Here is a 20,895-nt window from a genome sequence, read left to right on the forward strand (position 1 = left end):
CATAGTCCTGGAAGGAAAACAAGAAGAGTCTTGGTGTCGAGGAAGCTGAGGGGACAAAAGTATTTTGAAGAAAAGAGTGTGGTCAAGTGTTGCAGGAAGGTATCAGCAAGGTAGAAACTTTAGAGGCCAACATTTAATTTAGCCGTTTTGTTGGTTAGCAGGGTGGAAGTCAAATTTCAGCAGGACAAATGATGAGAAGTAAGGAAATGGAGACAACTTATTTAAAGAAATTTGTTTATGAAAAAAATAATTAAAAAATAAATTTGTTAGGGCTTCCCTGGTGGCGCAGTGGTTGAGAATCCGCCTGCCAATGCAGGGGACATGGGTTTGAGCCCTGGTCCGGGAAGATCCCACATGCCGCGGAGCAACTAAGCCCATGAGCCACAACTACTGAGCTCGAGTGCTGCAACTACTGAAGCCGCCCGCATGCCTAGAGCCCGTGCTCCACAATAAGAGAAGCCACCACAATAAGAGAAACCACCACAATGAGAAGCCCACGCACCACAACGAAGAGTAGCCCCCACTCGCCACAATTAGAGAAAGCCCGTGCACAGCAATGAAGACCCAACACAGCCAAAAAAATAAATAAATAAAATAAAAAATAAAAATAAATAAATTTGTTTATGAAGGGGAGGACCAAGGGTGGTAGATCCAGGAAAAGAGGTAGCAAGGGAGAATTTGTTGTTGCTTTTGTGTTTTGTTTTTAAGATGGAATAGGTATGCCTTTGTTTTAAAATACTGCAGGAAAGGAGCCACTGGAGGAGAAGAGTGAAGGTACATAGGGAACAGAAGAGAGAACAAGATGGGTGTACCTGTGCATAACATCCACGTGTGTGCACACGTGCCCTCACTCTTACTTGTAAGCAGGCACTTTCTTAGGCTCACACATAGCGGTGACTGCTGATAATCCACCACTAATGCCTTTCTGTATAGTAGCATGGAAAGTATCACCTGTAACTCAGCTGAGGTTACAGAGCCTTGCTATCCTAGGGAAGAAAATCATAGACGTGTCGTATTTCAATACTGGGCAGACTGAATCCTCAAAATAGCCTTGGAGGGAGGCATATCTCTATGCATTGATGTGTTAAGAGGAAAAAAGCAGCACTGTGTAGAAAGGACTATCATTTTTGTTAAAGAAAGAGAAAGGAAAACAGGTGGTAATTGGAGATGTATGTGTTTGCTATATGGTTATATGCATAGACTATCTGTGAAAGAATACCCAAGAAACTTGGTAACAAGTTGTTTCTGTGGAGAGGGACTGAGGATTGGAGTTGAAGGCAAGCTTACCACATGAGGGAGTACAGAATAAAAGTATGATTTTTTTTTTACCACTTACATATTGTATTTAAAAAAAAATAAGAATATCCAGAAGTAGTAGCACTGTCCATCCACACTGTAAAGATAAAGTAGTAGGGGCAAGTAAAGCTTAAGCCACTCAGCCAGATTGTTAAAGCAAGTCAGCAGGAGATGGTTTGAGGACCTAGTTATCCTGACTTTGAGTCTGCCTTTCTCTGGGAGCATGGGAGGTGATGATTCTCACCACCCAGTAATAGGTTTGTAACTTTACTTCAAAATAAATAAAGTTATATAAAAAGATAAAAAAATACTAGGTTTGCTGTTATGTTGTGTATTTCTCTTTTTTCCTCTGTTAAATATCAACAGAAGGGTGGGAAGAATACGATTGGCAATGATGTACCTTCTCCTGAGGGAAGAAAATTCATTGGGAACCTTTAAAGGATTCTGTCTCTTTTTATTCCCCCTTCAGAAGAGGAATGTTTATCATTGCAACAAATGCCGGCTGCAGTTTCTCTTTGCCAAGGACAAAATTGAACACAAGCTTCAGCACCATAAAACCTTCCGTAAACCCAAGCAGCTGGAAGGTTTGAAACCAGGCACCAAGGTAAAGGGTTTGTTGACATTCCCTTTACAGATGCAAAAAGGGGAGGAATAGAGATTTTCCATATTCTGAGGTTTAACGTGGGTAGTATCTAATTATCCCTTCCCTTGACTCACAGGTGACAATCCGGGCTTCCCGAGGGCAGCCACGCACTGTTCCTGTACCCTCCAGTGATGTCCCTCCCAGCACCTTGCAGGAGGCAGCACCACTGGCCTCCTCAGCGGACCCTCTGCCTGTCTTCCTTTATCCCCCTGTCCAGCGCAACGTCCAGAAGCGAGCTGTTAGGAAAATGTCAGTGCCTTCTGCAGGCTGGGGGCCGGGTGGGCACAGTTATTCCTGATAGCTAGTGTAATCTGGTAGCCTTTTAGGCAGTATCTGTTGTCTAAATCGCCTACAATTTAGGAACCCCTGAGGCAGTAATAAGAATTTTCCTTGTTTCTTGACAGGAGTGTCATGGGCCGGCAGACATGTCTGGAGTGCAGCTTTGAGATCCCAGATTTCCCTAATCATTTCCCTACTTATGTTCACTGCTCTCTATGTCGCTATAGTACCTGCTGTTCTCGAGCTTATGCCAACCACATGATCAAGTAAGTCAGGATTAAACCAATGTTCCTATCTGGGATTTCAGGTTCTCCAGAACTCAGTGCATTCCCTCCCCTGCTTTTGGGGTTTCCTCCTTCAACTTTTAGAGCTGTTTGTCCACCTGTCCTAGCAGGTAAGAGGCCAGACCCAGCTTCATTTGGCTTTGATGGTCTGTGCTCTGATTTTGTAGGACCTTGCTACCCAAAATGTGGTCCAAGGACCAGCAGCACTCGTTGGGAGCTTCTTAGAAATGTAGCGACTGACCCTGGTAACCACCACGCCACCCCCAACCAGAATGTGCCTTTTAATAGATTTCCCCCCACCCCCATGATTCGTTTGCATATTAATAGGAAATATTAATGTGATAGGAAAACAGGCTTGGGTTGAGGTTAGGATTGAGTGAAGAGGCATTTCTTTTGTTGGGGCATTGTCAATCGCTGGTGATCTCTAGTTTAGCAAGCAGAACCATGTAACTCATACCACTTTTTGTTTGTCTTTCTCAGCAATCATGTTCCACGGAAGAGCCCCAAGTATTTGGCTTTGTTTAAAAATTCTGTGAGGTAACAAAAACTTATTGATGGTCTGTTAATTTTTCAAGTTTTTACATTAAATCCCTTTTATTATTTTGGGGGGTGGATATATGAATTAATTTGAGAGAGAGGAGAAAGGAGGGACACTCTTTTTCTTTATTAAGCCTCAAAGCTTAACTCTCTCTAGTGTCACTGCTACATTTGTCTTATATACTCGTGACTCTCTTTCTTAGTGGAATCAAGCTGGCCTGCACTTCATGTACCTTTGTTACTTCTGTTGGAGATGCCATGGCTAAGCATTTGGTATTCAACCCCTCTCACAGATCCAGTAGCATCCTGCCACGGGGTAAGTAGGAGAGATGGGGGTTAGGGAAAAAAGCTAAGGATACAGGTCATACCATGAGTCTGGTGCATCTCTACCTGGCCTGACCCATTCACTGTTTAGATACACTTCACCAAATTGGAAGCATTCTAACCTGAAGTTTATATAAGACTGGGAAGGCAGTAGGTTTGCTTTTTGGTTGAAATCTAGAGAACTGTCTGTGGAGGATTTGTTTCTTCACTGAGCTAACATTTTTTTATTGTCTTATTTCCCATAGGACTCACTTGGATATCTCACTCAAGGTAACAGAAACTCGCTTGATGGTTTAATTTCTATTTTATAGTATGTTTGGTCTTTATTACTACTACTACTACTATTATTATTTCATTTTTCTAGTTTAACTGAGCTTTTTCCTCCTCTCGTTGCTAACCCTTTAGGCATGGCCAGACTCGTGACCGAGTGCACGACCGGAACTTGAAGAACTTGTACCCTCCTCCTTCCTTCCCCTCTATTAAAGCTGCCACTGTGAAATCTGCGGGGGCCACCCCAGCTGAGCCTGAAGAGCTACCAGCTCCCGTGGCCCAGGCACTCCCGTCACCAGCCTCAACTGCAACCCCACCACCAACCCCCACTCATCCCCAACCTTTAGCCCTTCCACCCTTGGCTACGGAGGGGGCCGAATGTCTGAATGTCGATGACCAGGATGAAGGGAGCCCAGTCACCCAGGAGCCTGAGCCAGCATCAGGGGGTGGTAGTAGCAGTGTGATCGGCAAGAAGGAGCAGCTTTCTGTGAAGAAGCTTCGAGTGGTACTGTTTGCCCTGTGCTGCAATACGGAACAGGCAGCTGAACACTTCCGAAACCCCCAACGACGCATCCGGCGTTGGCTTCGGCGCTTCCAGGCCTCACAGGGGGAGAATCTGGAGGGCAAATATCTGAGCTTAGAGGCAGAAGAGAAACTGGCTGAGTGGGTGCTGACCCAACGAGAGCAACAGCTACCTGTAAATGAGGAGACCTTGTTCCAGAAGGCCACCAAAATAGGACGTTCTTTGGAGGGGGGGTTTAAGATCTCTTACGAGTGGGCTGTGCGTTTCATGCTACGGCATCACCTGACTCCCCACGCTCGGCGAGCTGTGGCCCACACTCTACCTAAGGATGTGGCAGAGAATGCAGGACTCTTCATTGAATTTGTACAACGGCAGATTCACAACCAGGACTTACCCTTGTCTATGATTGTGGCTATTGATGAGATCTCCTTGTTCCTGGATACGGAGGTACTGAGCAGTGACGACCGAAAGGAGAATGCCCTGCAGACAGTGGGCACAGGGGAGCCGTGGTGTGATGTGGTGCTGGCCATTCTGGCAGATGGCACTGTCCTCCCTACCCTGGTTTTCTACCGAGGACAGATGGATCAGCCTGCTAATGTGCCAGACTCTATCTTGCTAGAGGCGAAGGAGAGTGGCTACAGTGACGATGAGATCATGGAGCTGTGGTCAACCCGAGTGTGGCAGAAGCACACAGCTTGCCAGCGCAGCAAAGGCATGCTTGTGATGGACTGTCATCGCACTCACCTGTCAGAAGAGGTGCTGGCCATGCTTAGTGCCTCTAGCACTTTGCCTGCAGTTGTCCCAGCAGGCTGTAGCTCCAAAATCCAGCCATTAGATGTATGCATCAAACGAACTGTCAAGAACTTCCTACACAAAAAGTGGAAGGAGCAGGCTCGGGAAATGGCAGATAGTGCATGTGATTCTGATGTCCTGCTTCAACTGGTTCTGGTCTGGCTGGCTGAGGTGCTTGGTGTCATTGGGGACTGTCCAGAGCTAGTTCAGCGGTCCTTCCTTGTGGCCAGTGTTCTGCCTGGCCCTGATGGCAACATTAACTCACCTACAAGAAATGCTGACATGCAGGAGGAGCTAATTGCCTCCCTAGAGGAGCAACTGAAGCTGAGTGGGGAACAGTCTGAGGAGGCCGCAGCTTCCACTCCCCGACCCAGGTCATCTCCTGAAGAGACAGTTGAGCCTGAAAGCCTTCACCAGCTCTTTGAGGGGGAAAGCGAGACCGAGTCCTTCTATGGCTTTGAAGAAGCTGACCTAGATCTGATGGAGATTTAAGTGTTGGGGTCATGAGGGGGTGTGGAGTGGGGGTGGGAAAGCGTTAGGGAGGGTAGAGGTAAAGGGGGGTATACCAGGTGGGGGTATTTGGGTTATAGTTTTTAATTTTATGCCACCACTCCCCCCGATGTTGACTTATACATCCTTGTGGATTTGTGGATTATTAGGAAAACCGATAGTGATCACGTCTGAGCCGATGAGCTGGCCCTGGCCCCGTTGGTCATTCACTTCTGCTAAAAACAGGTTTTTGTGACTTTTTTTAAAATTTAAATCACTGTGCTTGGTATTTTTCTGACAAAATCGAGAAAAAGGAAAAAAAATCTTTCGTGGGCGAATGTTAAATCTTTTGTTTCCCCTTTTACCTCAACTGTATCATAGTTCATCTGGGTTTTGTTTGTTTTACTGTGTGGCCAGTGTCTTTGGGCATGATGCTATCCAACCATTGTCAATGTGAGAACATTTCTGAAGATGGGAAAGACAAAAATTGTAGCTCACAAACTGGTTTATTATATATATATATATGGATAAAATTTTTTCATTGTGGTCTTAACACTTTTATATAAAAATGAAAATGGAAAAAAAATCCCACTGAACTCTCTTCCTTCTCCTTTCTTTCCTTCCCTCTCCAGAGATGTTGGTCTCTACAGCAACTCTAAATATAAAATTGTGGCTTTAAAAATGCATGAAACCACCTTTAATCGTCCAGAATGATGAGTAGATTTTTTTCCTCACCACCCTCCCTCCAACAAAAACACAACAAAACCAATATTCTTTGCACCTGTGATCCTTGGCCCCCTTCCCCATTCTCACACCGTCACTCTGGACAAAGGATCATACATGGGTCATTAGCAAGCAAGAGGTACTGAGGTGATCACACAGAACCTTAGGGTGGAAGCCATTCCCAGTGTATGGGTCTTCATCCTGCAATCCATGGGGGCAGTCCCTGCTTTGTTGAACTTCCTCCTGTTAAGTGGACAGCATACCTGTTGAAGGGATCACATGTCCGCCAGCCAGCAGCTAATTGTGCAAGACGTTGTACTGAACTTTAAAAAGACCACTTGTTGAAATTCTGCTTACCCTGTGGCTTTCCCCTGTTTCTCTTAATGCTTAGAGAAGAATCTGACATGAAGAAGAAACACATAGGGGTGTGCACAAAGAAAAAGACATGAATCTTTATTTTTCACTGCCAGCTTCAAGGAAAGAAAATTTTTTCTACAATTTGCATGAGGGAATTTTTTTTTAATTGTATGTACTCAATGGCTATAAACTGAAATGTAACACACAGAGAAAAGGAGCAAAAATCCAGGTCCACCTTTTCCACAACTATACTATACTTCTGTCCATCCTGAGGCTTTCTGCAACGTTTCCCTCCTGTGAGCCAAGGAGGCAACCTGCACAGGCTTGTAAATGGTTCATCTTTAAAATGTACATAAGTGGAACATTTTAAAAAATGAGGGGAAATGGATTTATAAACAATGTGGTTTTTTTCTAGGTGACCCTATTTGAGCAGGCTTTCACAGACTGGGAGATGCTCAAGATGTGATGGGCCTGGTGGTACAGGTGTGACATTTGTTACCACCTGTTTCTCCTCATCCGTTTTTTTTTTGTGTTTTTAACTCCCAGCACACTATAATATAGTGAACTGGAGTATTCCCCTCCATAAACAGCTTGGCCAGCTTTGTGAACCCATGGCATCTGAAAACTGAACTGAGGATCCACCTGGGCTTCTCTTCCCCAGCTTTTGCCTGATGCCATTTTGACAGAATATGGACTTTTGAGTCAAAACTTTGCCTTTCAGAAAGTTCAAGAACTATGGTCAACTCTATCTGCAGTGACTTAATCCTTCTCTTTGGTAGTCTCCGCAGCAGCCCCAGATTTAGCAGAGCTGGGTTCCTGGCCTCTGCACACTGTATGACTTTCTCAATGGGTAATTTTTTTAAGGCCATAATACCAACAGTGGATCAGCTGGGTTTTGGCCAGGAAGTTACCTTTGTGGATTCTGCCCGCATGGCTTCGTAGTATAGGAAGTTTTTTTTGTTTTGTTTTTTATAATTCAGTTTAATCAATAAACAAGTATTTATTGACTACTTTGTGTTGAGACTGAATGTGTGGAAGATTCAAATTGAAAGCTGACAGTTTTCTTTTGCTTGAATTTACTAGTTGTAGTCATGGGTAATACAAATGGAGGGGTTTTGATTTCTCTCTCAGCCCTCACCTCACTGAATTTCTATACAGGCATACCTTGGAGATACTGTGGGTTGGGGTCCAGACCACTGCAGTGAAGCAACTATCAGCAAAGCGAGTCACAGTCTTTTTGGTTTTCCAGTGCATGTAAGTTTACACTATAGTATATTAAATGTGCAATAACACTGTGTCTAAAAAATTATATACCTTAACTTAAAAACACTTTATTGCCAAAAATGCTGACCACCCTGAGCCTTCAGCAAGTTGTCATCTTTTTTGCAGTAGTAACGTCAAAGATCACTGATCACCATATCAAATAAAATAACGAAAAAGTTTGAAATATTCCAAGAATTACCAAATGTGACATAGACACAAAGTAAGCAAATGCTACTGGAAAAATGGCACCAAGACTTTCTCAATGCAGGGTAGCCACAGACCTTCAATTTGTAAAACAACACTGCAGTATCTGCAAAGCATAAAAAACAAGATATGCCTGTAATAGTTTTGGGGTTTACTGCCTATACTAGTTTCTCAAAAAGAGGTTTAGAGAGGATATGCATCAGAATCACCCAGGGTGTTTTTGAAAATTCGGGTTTAACGCCATCCTGGTGATGGAACTGGCTAATAACCCCAATTGATTTGACTCACCACTACACCTAGGACTTAGTGAACACAATACTTGTAAGAGGTCTTCTGACAGTGCTAGAAATTAGTAGAAGACTTAGCTTAAATGTCGAAATTACTTAGTATTCCCCATGAAGGCTGAGGAGGTTGGACGGGTGTGGGATCAAGGCTGTTAGTTCCAGTTTGGGAGTAACCTTATACAGCTCTACTAGATGTTACATTTCCATCTTTGAAGTGATGTTTTAACTAATATCACATATAGAGCTAACATTAACCAGAAAGTCTGTATTTTACACTAGTGCATGGGTGAAAACATTGAAGAAAAATGTTTAACACAAAAGCTAATTATGTTACCATACAAAGATTAAGTCTGACTTCTATACAAAGCAGCCTTCCGTACAGACCCAAATGAAGACAGTAATGGGTCTTTGGTATTATCATGCAGACCATTCTATATATATGCTACCAGAACCAAGAACCAAAGGGTTCTCTGACCAGGGAGGGAGATGGCACACAGCAGTACTTAGCAGTTTCACTCTTGGTGTGACCTAGTCAAACAGAACAACCACTCAGCAAGTGTTTCAAAGGATTTATTTTACAAAGAATAGTACCTTTGAACCAGCCAAGTTCAAAGTTAGAGGAAGGGCACAACTTCAGTTCTGGATAATGCCTCTGTATTTCATTCAAAGCCACTAAAAAGGAAGAGATCATAATAAAATGGTGAAGCCATAGAGTGAGGAATCAATTCGTAAAAGCAGCTCTATCCTCAGCCCAAACCCTTGCCACCCAGAGAATTTTTTGGTTGAGACCTCCAGAAAAACCAGGCTTACTGCAACCAAGGGATCTCCCAACTATCTTTTCTACTGTAATTTTAATTTCAATCACCTGATCATGTGGGCAATATCCCAGCTGGTCTCTGCAGACAGGGGTCCCTCTATTTCAACACCTTTTTCAGTTACAGTGGCGATTTGAAACTGAAAGAAAGCAGAGCTCTCAATGAAAATGCCAACCCTTATGTGAAAGAAGTTCCTGGTCAAAGGTCAAGTGGAGGGTCTTTCCTAAATGTGAAAATAGGAGACACAGAAATGGGGCACTCTGTTCTTCAAAGTTCAGAGACTCGGGGATTGCAAAGCCTGCCAATTAGATCCGCATCACTTATTATTCACACTTCTCACCCGGTTATAAGAACGGGCATCTCGATAGTACAGCACTCGCATGCAGCGTTCCACTAGCTCTTGGGCCTCAGTCTGGCTCAGCACTGGCTTCTTCTCCAGAACTTCTCGCAGCAGAGGCTAGGGATATCGGGGGGGAAAAACATGGGAGATATCACGAGCTGAATACCAGGCAATTTGTCGCAAATCCACGGTGTGAAAAGAATCATAAATGAGTGAAGAGGCGACATTCCACCTATTGCCTCAGCAAAATGAACTGTTTACTTGTGCTAAGACCCACTTGAAAGGGAAATTCCAGGGTGTCCTCTCTTAGCACATGTATACTGACTCCCTCCAGGACATACCCCACCTTGTCATTATGGCCTCTGGACCAAAAAGAAAACCATCCGCCCAGCAGTACAGATCCTAGCCTGTTCCTCATGTCAGAATTTCAAGGGTAGAACAAGCAGACAACCACTAAACCCCACTGCCTTCTGTCTTCTCCTATCCCTCATCCCTCAGTTGGCTACTTACCTGAGCCAAGTATGCACCATAACCAGTGGCCACCGAAGGGGCTTCATAGGCTACACCAAGCATGTCCACGTAACCCAGGAAGCTAACAGGACACAATAGGTCATCTTAAGTTTCTGTATCTTAGCTGTAGGAAGGGATCATGGGGTCTGAGGTAGAAGTGGGAGTCACTCAGGGGGAAGAGACACACTCACTACACAGGCACTAGAGATTGGGTAGTCAAGGAAATGAGTTATTTGTATTCAAGTCAACCTCTCTCCATCAGCATAGCCTCCAATGACCATGGTGTTCCACAGGGGGTTCATCTTGGAGCGCCGGCTGTACGTAGCCCTGGTCAGCCATGAATGAATAGCTTTAGGGCTATAGCTGTGTCCATCTCCCAACAGCTCCTCATCGATCCTTAAAAAGAATTGGTTGTGAAAAAAGGGAGAGAACAGAAGTCGGGGTTTCCATCCACCCCCAAAAGATGTTACCACAATCTTCCCCATTTAAACCCACTAAAATAAACTACTTATTTACAAACATTCTCACATCTTCCAAGCCAAGTCACCCTGTCCTCTGCTGCAGCTTCAAGTTTCTCCACCCTATAACTTCTTGAGGGGATAAAAAAGTGGATTCCCCTCCCCACTTGGAAACTACTCCTATTCTCGAGATGACTTACACCATTTGGCCGAGAACTTGCTTCAAATATTGGAAATCAGCGTAGTCTCCGGAAGCACCCAGCATGGTGCTGTTGTTGACTCGCATAATGCGAGAGATGTTGCGGAAACGAGCCAAGGAGCCGTAGGAGCCCAGCATGTCTGCTGCAATCACCACTCCGCCCTCAAACTTGACGCCCAGTACCGAGGTCCCGGTCACCATGGGGTTCCTGGAGAGAGAGGGTGGTCTGGAGAGGGGCAGCGCATGGGGAGAGCCTGAGCCGGCTTCCTGCATTGTGGGTTCCGCCTCTGACTTTCCACGGCTCCTTTCATTCTCCGGGACCCTCCTCCCCGAGCTCCCCCGCCGTTAGCGCGCCCCGGGGTGCCCCCCTCGCCTTCTCCGGTTCCCAGAACCTGCCGGCCGCCCCAGGCCCCACGGTCCCTCCCCCTGCGCAGGCTAAGGCGCCGAGAGCTTACTGGGTGCGCGTAATCGGACCCCCGTAGAGCGCGGACGCCGGGTCCACAGAGGAACCGGGAGTGGGCGGGATGCGGTAAAACTGCCCAGGGGCCGAAACGCCGGCCCAAAGTCCGCACCGGGACTCCAAAAGCGCTTCCATCTTAGTCACGGTAGCACGAGAAACGAAAGCGTTGGCGCCGACGGAAGCGGAAGTGATCCTTAAGTGCCACATCTTTCTTCTTCCTGCAAGCCACTTCCAGCTGCCATGTTGATAGGGTCAGAATCGACCGTACCAGTGTCCTGGTGGCGACCGAAACCCAGAGATGTGGAGTTGCCAGACGTCGTATCACATCGCGGTAGAGTCTGTACTAGAACAGTATTCTGACGCACAAAAAAATTCAAGGAAGGGGTGGGTGGTGTGGGAGATGGGTATGGGTCGGGGGTGGATGGGAGGGCGGGGCACTTCAAGACGCTGACGCTGAGCGGGGAAGCAGAAATTCACCTTTCCTTTTTGGATCCTTATGAAAAACAAAAACAAAAAAACCCACACGAGGGCTCCCCTGGTGGCGCAGTGGTTGAGAGTCCGCCTGCCGATGCAGGGGACACGGGTTCGTGCCCCGGTCCGGGAGGATCCCACATGCCGCGGAGCGGCTGGGCCCGTGAGTCATGGCCGCTGAGCCCTGCGCTCCGCAACGGGAGAGGTCACAACAGTGAGAGGCCCGCGTACCGCAAAAAAAAAAAAAAAAAAAAAAAAAACAACCCACACGAAACTAACAGCGAACTCAGGGTCATGTGGCATATTCGACCCATTTTATAGATAAGAAACCGAGACTTGTGTAGTGAATTACCCGATCACACAGCAAGTAGTAGAAGATCTGAGTCTTCAAACTCAGAATTAAAAAAGGAACCATACACTTGCGCGTACCTTGGGGTGTATGGTATCTCAGATGTATCACTCACTCTGTAGGACCTTGGACAAATCTCTGAAAGTTTCCTAATTGTCAAAGGCTCTTGCCTATCAAACATTAGGAAAATTCCATTGACTGTGGGAGTGTAACTAAATTACAGGCGTTCCCTTCTCAATGTGGTTCTGTAGCAAGGGCTGGAAGCAGTGTCTAGAATCAAACACTAAACCTAAAACCACTACTTTGCCACAACTCCCTTCACAACTAGATTTAAAATTTTTCACTCAGCAGGAAACCAAATCAGTTTTGTTTTTTAAAATTCCCTGAGTTAATTGGAACCAAATCAATGCAAAAAAAATTAGCCTGATTGAAATAAAATATCTTATTATGTCATGAAACCCTGGAAAGGGAAGGGTCAAGATCTTGTGTTAGAGGCACCCAAATGATGCTCTTTGTATCACCTTTGGGACTTGAAAACTAGGTAGTAGATTTTTTCTTCAAAGTAATAGCCACCTTCTCGCAAACCCCATATTCCAGGTGGCTCTTGGACCTCTCTGAGGCTTACCTAGACAAATAGCAGGTGTCGTTTGTGATGACAAAATGCTTACTGGGATTCCTCCAAAACTGCTTGAATACTTCACTTTCAAAGCTACCAGAGTCCTCTTCATATGAACTTTAAAGCAATTAGCCATCAATTAATTGGCTATATCCTTGTTTAGAAGTGGCCTGAGGTAGCTTGCTGGTTTCTGGTCTCACTCCTTTCAAGGTCCCTAGATTAAGCCTCTGGTAGGGCCAGTACCAGTTCCAGAGATCAGGCAGGTGGTCAAATTCCACAGAGTCTAAAAGAAGAAAAGTGAAAGGATCTAGAATCATTCAGCCTGAGAGTAGGATGACAGGGAAAGCAAACCACTAACATTTGATGATGCAATATTCAGAGGACGGTGACCAGCATGTCTTTTGTGCTAAGATGAAAACAACAAGACGTAAGTTAAACTGAAACAAGGGAAACTTATAAGAAGTTTCTTCTCTTTTTAGAGCAGGTCTGGTATTATCTGGAAAGTCATTTTTAAGTTTGCCCAGTTTTCTATGGTTGGCTATTACTCCGAGTTTAATTAGTACTTAGCTCTCACCAGTGTTCAAGCTTTTAAGTCAATAATCACCAGACTGGTTTTGTAACATGTCAGGGTATCTCTGATTATGGGGAATGTCTTGAAATTCTCAGAAGAGAATAACACTAGACCAAATTGGAATTAATAATCACCATCACCACCACCTCACAAACATTTTCACTGCTCCATATTTTAGGAGAAGTGGTATTTGAAACTTCAACTCCAAAAGAGTTAAGGATCATTTCTTGACCTGCTCAGGGCCTGGCTCCAGGGGGCTGTAACAGAAAGATGAGAAAGAAAATGTGTCTAGCTTGTCCATGGCTGCACTACCCTGTGGGTATGCCCTGAGGATTTTTGTAATTTTACATCCTCTATAATTCAGTTCTGCAATATCTCTCTTGCAGGATGTGTCACACTTGTCTAAAGACTGCCTTGCTAAAGCAAAAGTTCCACAAAAGCAGAAACAGATTGTCTTTCAACAGTGTCCTTTGATGCACAGAAGATTCCGATTTAGATGTGGTCCTGTTTATCTTTTTTTGTTGCCCATACTTTTGATATCATATCCATACTTTTGATGTCATATCCAAGAAATCATTACCAAATGCAATGTTAAGAAGCGTTTCCACTATGTTTTCCTCTAAGAGTTTTGTACTTTTAGTCCTTATGTTTAGATCTCTTATCCATTTTGAGTTAAATTTTGTCAGTGGTGTAAGGTAAGGGTCTAACTTCATTCTTATACATGTAGGTATCCAGTTTTCTCAACATCATTTGTTGAAAAGACTGTCTTTTCCTCATTGAATGGTCTTGGCAACCTTGTTGAAATCATTGATCATATGTGAGGGTTTATTTCTGGGTTCTCTATTTTATTCCATTAGTCTATATGTCTGTCTTTATGACAGCACCACACTGTTTTGATTACTGTAGCTTTGTAGTAAGTTTTGAAATCAGACTGTACAAGACATTATTCTTCTTTTCCAAGATGGTTTTGGTAAAGATATCTTTAAAATTTATATTTTATGGCATTTTTTTCCTTTTGGTATAGAATTCTAGGTTAACAGTTATTTTCTTTTGGAACTTTAAATATGTTATTTCATTTTCTTCTGGCTTCCATTGTTTTTGTTGAGAAGTCATCTGTTAGTCATACTGTTGTTTCTTTGAAGATAATGGGGCTTTTTTCTTCTGACTTCTTTTAAGATACCCAACAGTGTCTCTGATGTTCAACAGTGTTACTAGGATATGCCTAGCCATGGTTTTATTTGTATCTATCCTGCTTGGGTTTGCTGAGCTTCTTGAATTTGTAGTTTGATATTTTTCATCAGTATTGGAAAATTCTCAGCCATTATCTCTTTAAATATTGCTTTTTCCCAATATTCTCTCTTCCCTTTTTTAAGATTCCAGTTAAACGTGTGCTAGATATTTGAGCATGTCTCCTATGCTTCTTACTTTCTTTTTATTTTCCATTCTTTTTTATCTCTGTGTTTCAGTTTGGATGTTTTCTACTGACCTATCTTCCAGTTCACTAATTCTGTGCCCAATCTGCTGTTAAACCCTTACATTTCAGATTTTGGCTTTTTGTTCGTTTGTTTTTCAGTTCTAGAATGTCCATTTGAGTTTTTTATAGATTCCGATTTTCTGTTTAAATTCATTTTCATTTATATGTCCATAATTTTTGCTATTTTCTTTAACATGTTAATCATTGTTATTTTTACATTCTTGTATGCTAATTCTAGTATCTGGATCATCTATGAGTCTTTTTACATTTTTTTCTTTTCATTTTGGTCATTTTTTTTTCTCTTTACAAGTCTCATGCTTTTTTATTGTTTGCCAGAAATTATGAATAACTACAGAAGGCTCCATATCATGTTCTCTTCCACCAGAGAGGGTTCTCACTTTTTCCTATTAGGCAGATAGGGTGAGGGACTGATTCACCTCAATCCAATCAAGGATTAGGCTGTCTCAGGGTTGGGTTGCTGTTTCAGTCTGGTTCATCCATACTCTTCAGGCATGTTCCTCACAATCTTTTGACTGAAAGCTGGGCAGGTATTCATCTCCTTAGCTCTGAAGTACTGAAGAAGATTGAGCCAACTCTGCAGTCTCCTGTTCCAGGGAGTCTCAAAATCTGGCAAATATCTTGAGGAGGAGACCAGTTGAGTAGTTGAGGCTCTTCTCCTTTCTCTGCCTCAGCAGGTCTTCACTTCCTAATCAATAATGCCAGACTGTGGGAAGTTCATTGTGCCTTTTAGAAGCGTTTAACCCAACTCTCCAGCCTCATGAACATTCCAGGAGTTCCACAGATTTTCCATAGATAAAACTAGCCATCATTAGAGGCCCTTTAAAATTTTAACTTGTCACTCCAGCATTGCATGACCACCAAAATCTTTGGTGATTTCTTTTCCCCAAGCAGAGGCATTCTGTCTAGGTTAGGCCTTATCTTCAGCCTGTGCTCAGCTCACTTCAGAAACATTCTCCTGTCTCTGGAATTTTACTTGATCTAGTCCTCATTCCTTTGACATCCCCTTGTTGCCTTTAAAAAACATGTTTTTTGTAGTTTTTCTAGCTTCTTATTGCAGGAGGAAGACTGACCTGCCATGACCTACAGCTTACCTGTATTGGTTTATTGGTGTATTGGTTTCCTGTGGATGCTATAGCAAATAACCACAATCTTAGTGGCTTAAAACAACAGAAATTTATTCTCTCACAATTCTAGAGGCCAGAATCTGAAAGCAAGGCAACATCAGGGCCACACTCCCTCTGGAGGGTCTGGAGGGGGATTCATTCCTTGCCTCTTCTAGCTTCTGGCATTATTTGGTGTTCTTTGGCATGTGGGTACATCACTCCAATCTCTCTCCATCTTCTTCTCACCTTCTCCTCTTGGTCAAATCCCCCTCTGCTTTTCTCTTATAAGGACACTTGTGGTTACATTTAGGGCCCACCCAGGTAATCCATTATAGTCTCTTCATTTAAAGATCCTTAGTTTAATCACATCTGGAGGAGAAAAAAAAAAAACAACCTTTTTCTAAAATAAATACCCTTTTTTCTGAAAAGGTAACATTCACAGGTTCCAGGGATTAGGCTGTGGATATATCTTGAGAAGCCATTATCAGCCTACCACATCTGGAATCAGAAGTCCATGATTTGGTTTTTTTACCTTTATAACTGAAAAATAAAACACACATATAGAAAATCACACAAAACAAATACATGACTTGAATTATTTTAAGGCCACCACCCTTGAAACTACCATCTAAATCAAGAAATGGAACTTCTCCAGCTAGCCCAGTTCCGATCACAATTGTTTCCCTCTCCTAGAAAATAGCCACTATCCTGACTTTTATGATAATTATCCCCTTGGATTTCCTTATAGTTTCATCATCCAAGTGTGCTTCCCTGGACACTATACTTCAGATTTCCCATTTATTTGATTTTATATGTATTTTGAGTTTTTTAATCTACAGATTTCCTCCTCTAGCCCTTTCTTTTCATAACAGTGTATCTGTTAAAGACCCCAGGATGTTTGATTTGTATACCCTACTTTCTGCCCACAGTCTGGGTTTTGCTGATTGCATACTAATAGTTTAGTTCAACATGTTCCTCAGTCCTCTGCCGTTCCTGCATGCGGACAGCTCAATCCAGAGGTCTGTTCAGACTCAGGTTTGATGCCTTTGGCAAGACGGTAAGTGGTGGTGTGTTTTTTCACCAGGAGGCCCATTGTGTCTGGTTGTCTCTTTTTCTTGTGATGTTAGCAATTGCTTCTGTTCAGTTAATTCATTTGGTATTGCACAATAATGATATTCTAATTCTATACTTCGTTTTCATTCATTAACTTGAATATTTCCGTAAGGGGACACTTTTCTCATCTACTTTTTTGGTTACCCAGTGTTAAGCTCACATAAGAAAGGTCAGATAAATGCTTTATTCTTTCTCTTTAAAGACTTTTAAAATGATTTTGCCCCAATCATTATCTAAATGTGACCAGTTAGCATTTTTTGTATTTTTATGAGCTCATACATTTAAACATTTATTCTGATGCTCAAATTATTCCAGATTTGGCCAGTGAGAGCCTTTTCAAACTGGCTTCTAACAACATTGTAAATCAACTATACTCCAATAAAAATCAATTTTAAAGAAAACTGGCTTCTGGGTCCTTTTAACATGTCCCCATCATTATTTGAGCACATCGTTACTTTTTGGCAAAACAGGATGTTCCAGGCTCATACTTTCTCTGCACCAGCCCTGGAATCAGTCATTTCTCCAAAGGGCCTTGATTCCTTTTAGTGGAAACTGGTATTTATTCCCTTTTTTGTTGTTGTTGTTGTTGTTGTTGTTTGTTTGTTTGTTTTTGGCTGAGCAGCTTGTGGGATTTTAGTTCCCCAACCAGGAATTGAACTCGCGCCCTTGGCAGTGAGAACACAGAGTTCTAACTGCTGGACTGCCAGGGAATTCCTGAGACTGGTATTTAGAAACCAAGATTTAGTCCCTAGGTGAGCTCATTACTGAGATATTGCTGTCCCCAAGACTTCTCAGTGGAGAGAGCTATGCACATACATTTACATCAATATTTATTTCTATATTTATCTATCTATCTACTTATTAGTAGATAGTAGATAACTTATTAGTTATCTATCTATCCACTGAAAACTACAAGTTTACACCAGTATCTCCAGTTTCAATCCAACACTACTGGACATAACATATTCTAACTTTCTCCCTTTCCATATTTGTTATTCCCTTTTCTGAAAGTGAAAGTGAGAAACCTGGCTCCCGTTATCCTCTCTATATATGTAAATCAATTCTCTTATGCATAACCAATCTCCCATCTCTGCCACCAACTCCATCCCTTCACCAATGCCCTCCTCTGCTCCAGCTCCAATATCCTACTGCACCATCCCCTCATGAAGATTTTCTCTGTACCCTACTCAGGCTCCCATACCTTACTATGGGCCATCTGTCCAAGTACACATCCCCTTTATCCTACTGTGGCTCCAACAACCTACATCAGGTCACTGTCACTGCCACCTCCCTGCTTAGATGTCTTCCTCACATCTCATGCTGGGCCACTGTGGCTCTGCACCATTTTCTGCTTCACACCTTTGCCTCCCTTGCTTGGTCCCACCTAATGGCTTTGGACTAAATTTTTCACAAAAGGAAGGGTTAGAGGAAAAGAAAAACATACAGATATATTTATTCTTAGTTCTACAAGTTATACATATATTTATATTTATATCTATATCTATCTACCTATCTATATATCTATCTATCTATGGCTTACCACCAGTCCTTATGTTGATGTTGCTCTAATCATTTTGTTTGTAAAGTTTTTTTCTAGATCCTTCAGGGAGGACTCATGGAATGTACATCCTCTTAGTTATTGAATACTGGTAACAGTTGTGTGTGCCCTTCAAACTTCCAAGTCAATTTTTTAAAATTTTATTTTATTATTATTTTTTTATACAGCAGGTTCTTATTAGTTATCTGTTTTATACATATTAGTGTATACATGTCAATCCCAATCTCCCAATTCATCCCACCCCAACACCCCCAACACCCCCCGCTTTACCCCCTTGGTGTCCATACGTTTGGTCTCTACATCTGTGTCTCTATTTCTGCCTTGCAAACCAGTTCATCGGTACCATTTTTTTCGAGATTCCACATATATGCGTTAATATACAATATTTGTTTTTCTCTTTCTGACTTAACTTCAGTCTGTATGACAGTCTCTAAGTCCATCCATGTCTCTACAAAAGACCCAATTTCGTTTCTTTTGTTGGCTGAGTAACATTCCATTGTATATATGTACCACATCTCCTTTATCCATTCGTCTGTCGATGGGCATTTAGGTTGCTTCCATGATCTGGCTATTGTAAATAGTGCTGCAATGAACATTGGGGTGCATGTGTCTTTTTGAATTATGGTTTTCTCTGGGTACATACTCAGTAGTGGGATTCCTGGGTCATATGGTAATTCTATTTTTAGTTTTTTAAGGAACCTCCATAGTGGCTGTATCAATTTACATTCCCACCACAGTGCAAGAGGATTCCCTTTCCTCCACACCCCCAAGTCAATTTTGCTGGGTATAAAACCCTTAGCCTTGGGACTTCCTGGCGGTCCAGTGGTTAAGACTCCACGCTTCCACTGCAAGGGGCACAGGTTCAATCCATGGTCAGGAGGTCCCTCATGCCTCATGGTGTGGCCAAAAAACAAACAAACAAAAAACCCTTAGCTTACATTTTTTTTGCCTTAAGTATATCTTAGTTATGTTACCCTAATTTCTCTGACATAAATCGTTCCTGTCAAACAGTCTAATGACAATATAATTTTCCCCCTTTTCTAGGTCACTTGCTCTTTTTGCCTACATGATGAAATAATAATTTTTTCCTTAAAGTTCAATAATTTTACTAGAACATGACTATGTTGGTCATTCTGAGTTGATAATCTTATATATGCAGTGTGTTATTTCAATATGTAGTGGTTTAAGGTTTTTTCCCTTGATTTTAGCTTTTAGTATGTATTCTCTATATCCCTTCATTTATTTTCAACTTAAAAAAAATTTACCTTCTATTTCTCTTAAGGCATTATCTATTATATTTACTTAGTCTTATATTCCTTCTAATTTAGTCTTCATTTCTGAAGAGATTTTTTTCCTTTCTTAAAAATATTTATTTATTTATTTTGGGCTGCGTCGTGTCTTAGTTGCGGTGTGCAGGCTCTTCATACGGCACACGGGCTTCTTGGGCTTCTATCTAGTTGTGGTGCGCAGGCTCAGTAGTTGCAGTGTGCAGGCTTAGTTGCTCCATGGCATGTGGGATCTTAGTTCCCCAACCAGAGATTGAACCCGCATCCCCTGCATTGGAAGGGGGATTCTAAACTACTGGACCACCAGGGAAGTCCCAGATTTTTTCTTTTATTTCCAGTTCTTTCCCGAGTTTAGTCACCTAATAGCTGCATTTTCAAATTCTGACTTCTGTTGTTCTTTTATTTCTTACATTATTTTCACAATATCTTTCAGCTCCTTTTGAAATAGTGGATTATTGTTTGTTCTGCTTGTGGACATGACTGTCTGGCGTGCTTTCATTGTAAGTAGAGATGTTATTCTGCTTCTTATTCTCTTTATTTTTGTAATAACTGTGTGGGATTTGCCCTTGATCCTTTGACCCTCTTTTCTTTTGGAAACATTTGTTTTCCTGAACTTTTAGGAGGCATGGTTCAGGATAGCTTTTCTAACTTCACAGAGCTCCCTCTGCTGTTCTTTTTGTGTAATTTTCAAAAACATGACTAGTTGCTCTCTCAAGATTTCCTAGCTTTGTTCTTCTTCTCCACTTTCATCCAGAGCTTCCTTCTCTTCGTGTGGCTCTGTTGTCCTGTTTTAATTAATTTTTATTCTACTTCCATCAGTTTCTCCTCAGTGTGGAACCCTGTTCTAGCAGGAGCCTTGCTGGTCAGTTGGAGAGTTCCTGGGACTTAGACTACTCCAGCCCCTTCAGACCTTACCATGGACTCCTTGCATGTGTCAGCTATTGGACTGGGCAAAGCCCTGCTCTGTTTGAACTGCTGTTTTCAAATTACCCTGTTGTCCTTTCCTGTGAATATCTGTTGGCTCCTTTGGGATCTGCTGTTCTCAGGTGTGTCAGAGGCCCCAGTGTTTCACTCTGCTCTCTCCCACACAGTGCTGACACCACACTGGTCTTTTAACTGTTGGTGATTTGTCCCTACTCACTTGTTTTTCGATTCATGGGGATACCTTGTCATGTCATTTTGTAATTGTTGGAAATGCTGTTGATGGGATTTTGGCTTTGATGTCTAGTTGTTCTGTTTTTATGAGAGAATTGGGTGAGATTCAAAAACTATGTAATCATCGT

At 42.5% G+C, this 20,895-nt stretch overlaps 3 protein-coding genes across 7 annotated transcripts in view; 2 read left to right on the forward strand and 1 right to left on the reverse strand.

The window, feature by feature from the left end:
• POGZ (pogo transposable element derived with ZNF domain) overlaps positions 1-7,527 on the forward strand; it is a 48,690-nt gene extending 41,163 nt beyond the window's left edge. For all 4 annotated transcript variants that reach the window (XM_081224675.1, XM_081224676.1, XM_081224677.1 and 1 more), the window contains 7 exons: positions 1,766-1,900; positions 2,016-2,188; positions 2,344-2,484; positions 2,983-3,039; positions 3,243-3,355; positions 3,609-3,633; positions 3,769-7,527. In XM_081224675.1, coding sequence (XP_081080801.1) covers positions 1,766-1,900; positions 2,016-2,188; positions 2,344-2,484; positions 2,983-3,039; positions 3,243-3,355; positions 3,609-3,633; positions 3,769-5,440 — 2,316 coding nt within the window. In that variant the 3' untranslated portion in view covers positions 5,441-7,527. The remainder of the gene's footprint in view (positions 1-1,765; positions 1,901-2,015; positions 2,189-2,343; positions 2,485-2,982; positions 3,040-3,242; positions 3,356-3,608; positions 3,634-3,768) is intronic.
• Positions 7,528-8,822: 1,295 nt separating this feature from the next.
• PSMB4 (proteasome 20S subunit beta 4) lies at positions 8,823-11,224 on the reverse strand. Its single transcript, XM_081224681.1, has 7 exons — positions 11,046-11,224; positions 10,592-10,798; positions 10,183-10,329; positions 9,934-10,015; positions 9,424-9,540; positions 9,134-9,222; positions 8,823-8,940 (listed from the first exon to the last, which is right to left on the reverse strand). Exons 1-7 carry the CDS (start codon positions 11,183-11,185, stop codon positions 8,928-8,930), a joined length of 795 nt encoding a protein of 264 aa, XP_081080807.1. The 5' UTR covers positions 11,186-11,224; the 3' UTR covers positions 8,823-8,927.
• A 1-nt stretch (position 11,225) lies between these two features.
• Positions 11,226-20,895, forward strand: part of SELENBP1 (selenium binding protein 1) — a 53,622-nt gene continuing 43,952 nt past the window's right edge. The window contains exon 1 of one of the 2 annotated variants that reach the window (XM_081224679.1): positions 11,226-11,381. In XM_081224679.1, the coding sequence (XP_081080805.1) occupies positions 11,291-11,381 (91 nt within the window). In that variant the 5' untranslated portion in view covers positions 11,226-11,290. The remainder of the gene's footprint in view (positions 11,382-20,895) is intronic. The other variant, XM_081224680.1, reaches the window with a different exon arrangement.

Source organism: Mesoplodon bidens (assembly GCF_964165515.1).
Source record: "Mesoplodon bidens genome assembly, chromosome: 2".
Taxonomy (NCBI): domain Eukaryota; kingdom Metazoa; phylum Chordata; class Mammalia; order Artiodactyla; family Ziphiidae; genus Mesoplodon; species Mesoplodon bidens.

Bases quoted from the DNA above. Each gene is read 5' to 3' on its own strand.
- PSMB4 (XM_081224681.1), bottom strand. From the start codon at position 11,185: ATGGAAGCGCTTTTGGAGTCCCGGTGCGGACTTTGGGCCGGCGTTTCG. The intron at 10,016-10,182 runs GTTGACTTGAAT...GTGTCCTGTTAG, and splicing joins GGCTATGCTGATGGAGAGAG to CTTCCTGGGTTACGTGGACA. The intron at 9,223-9,423 runs GTGAGAAGTGTG...GCTTTCTTTCAG, and splicing joins ATGCCCGTTCTTATAACCGG to TTTCAAATCGCCACTGTAAC.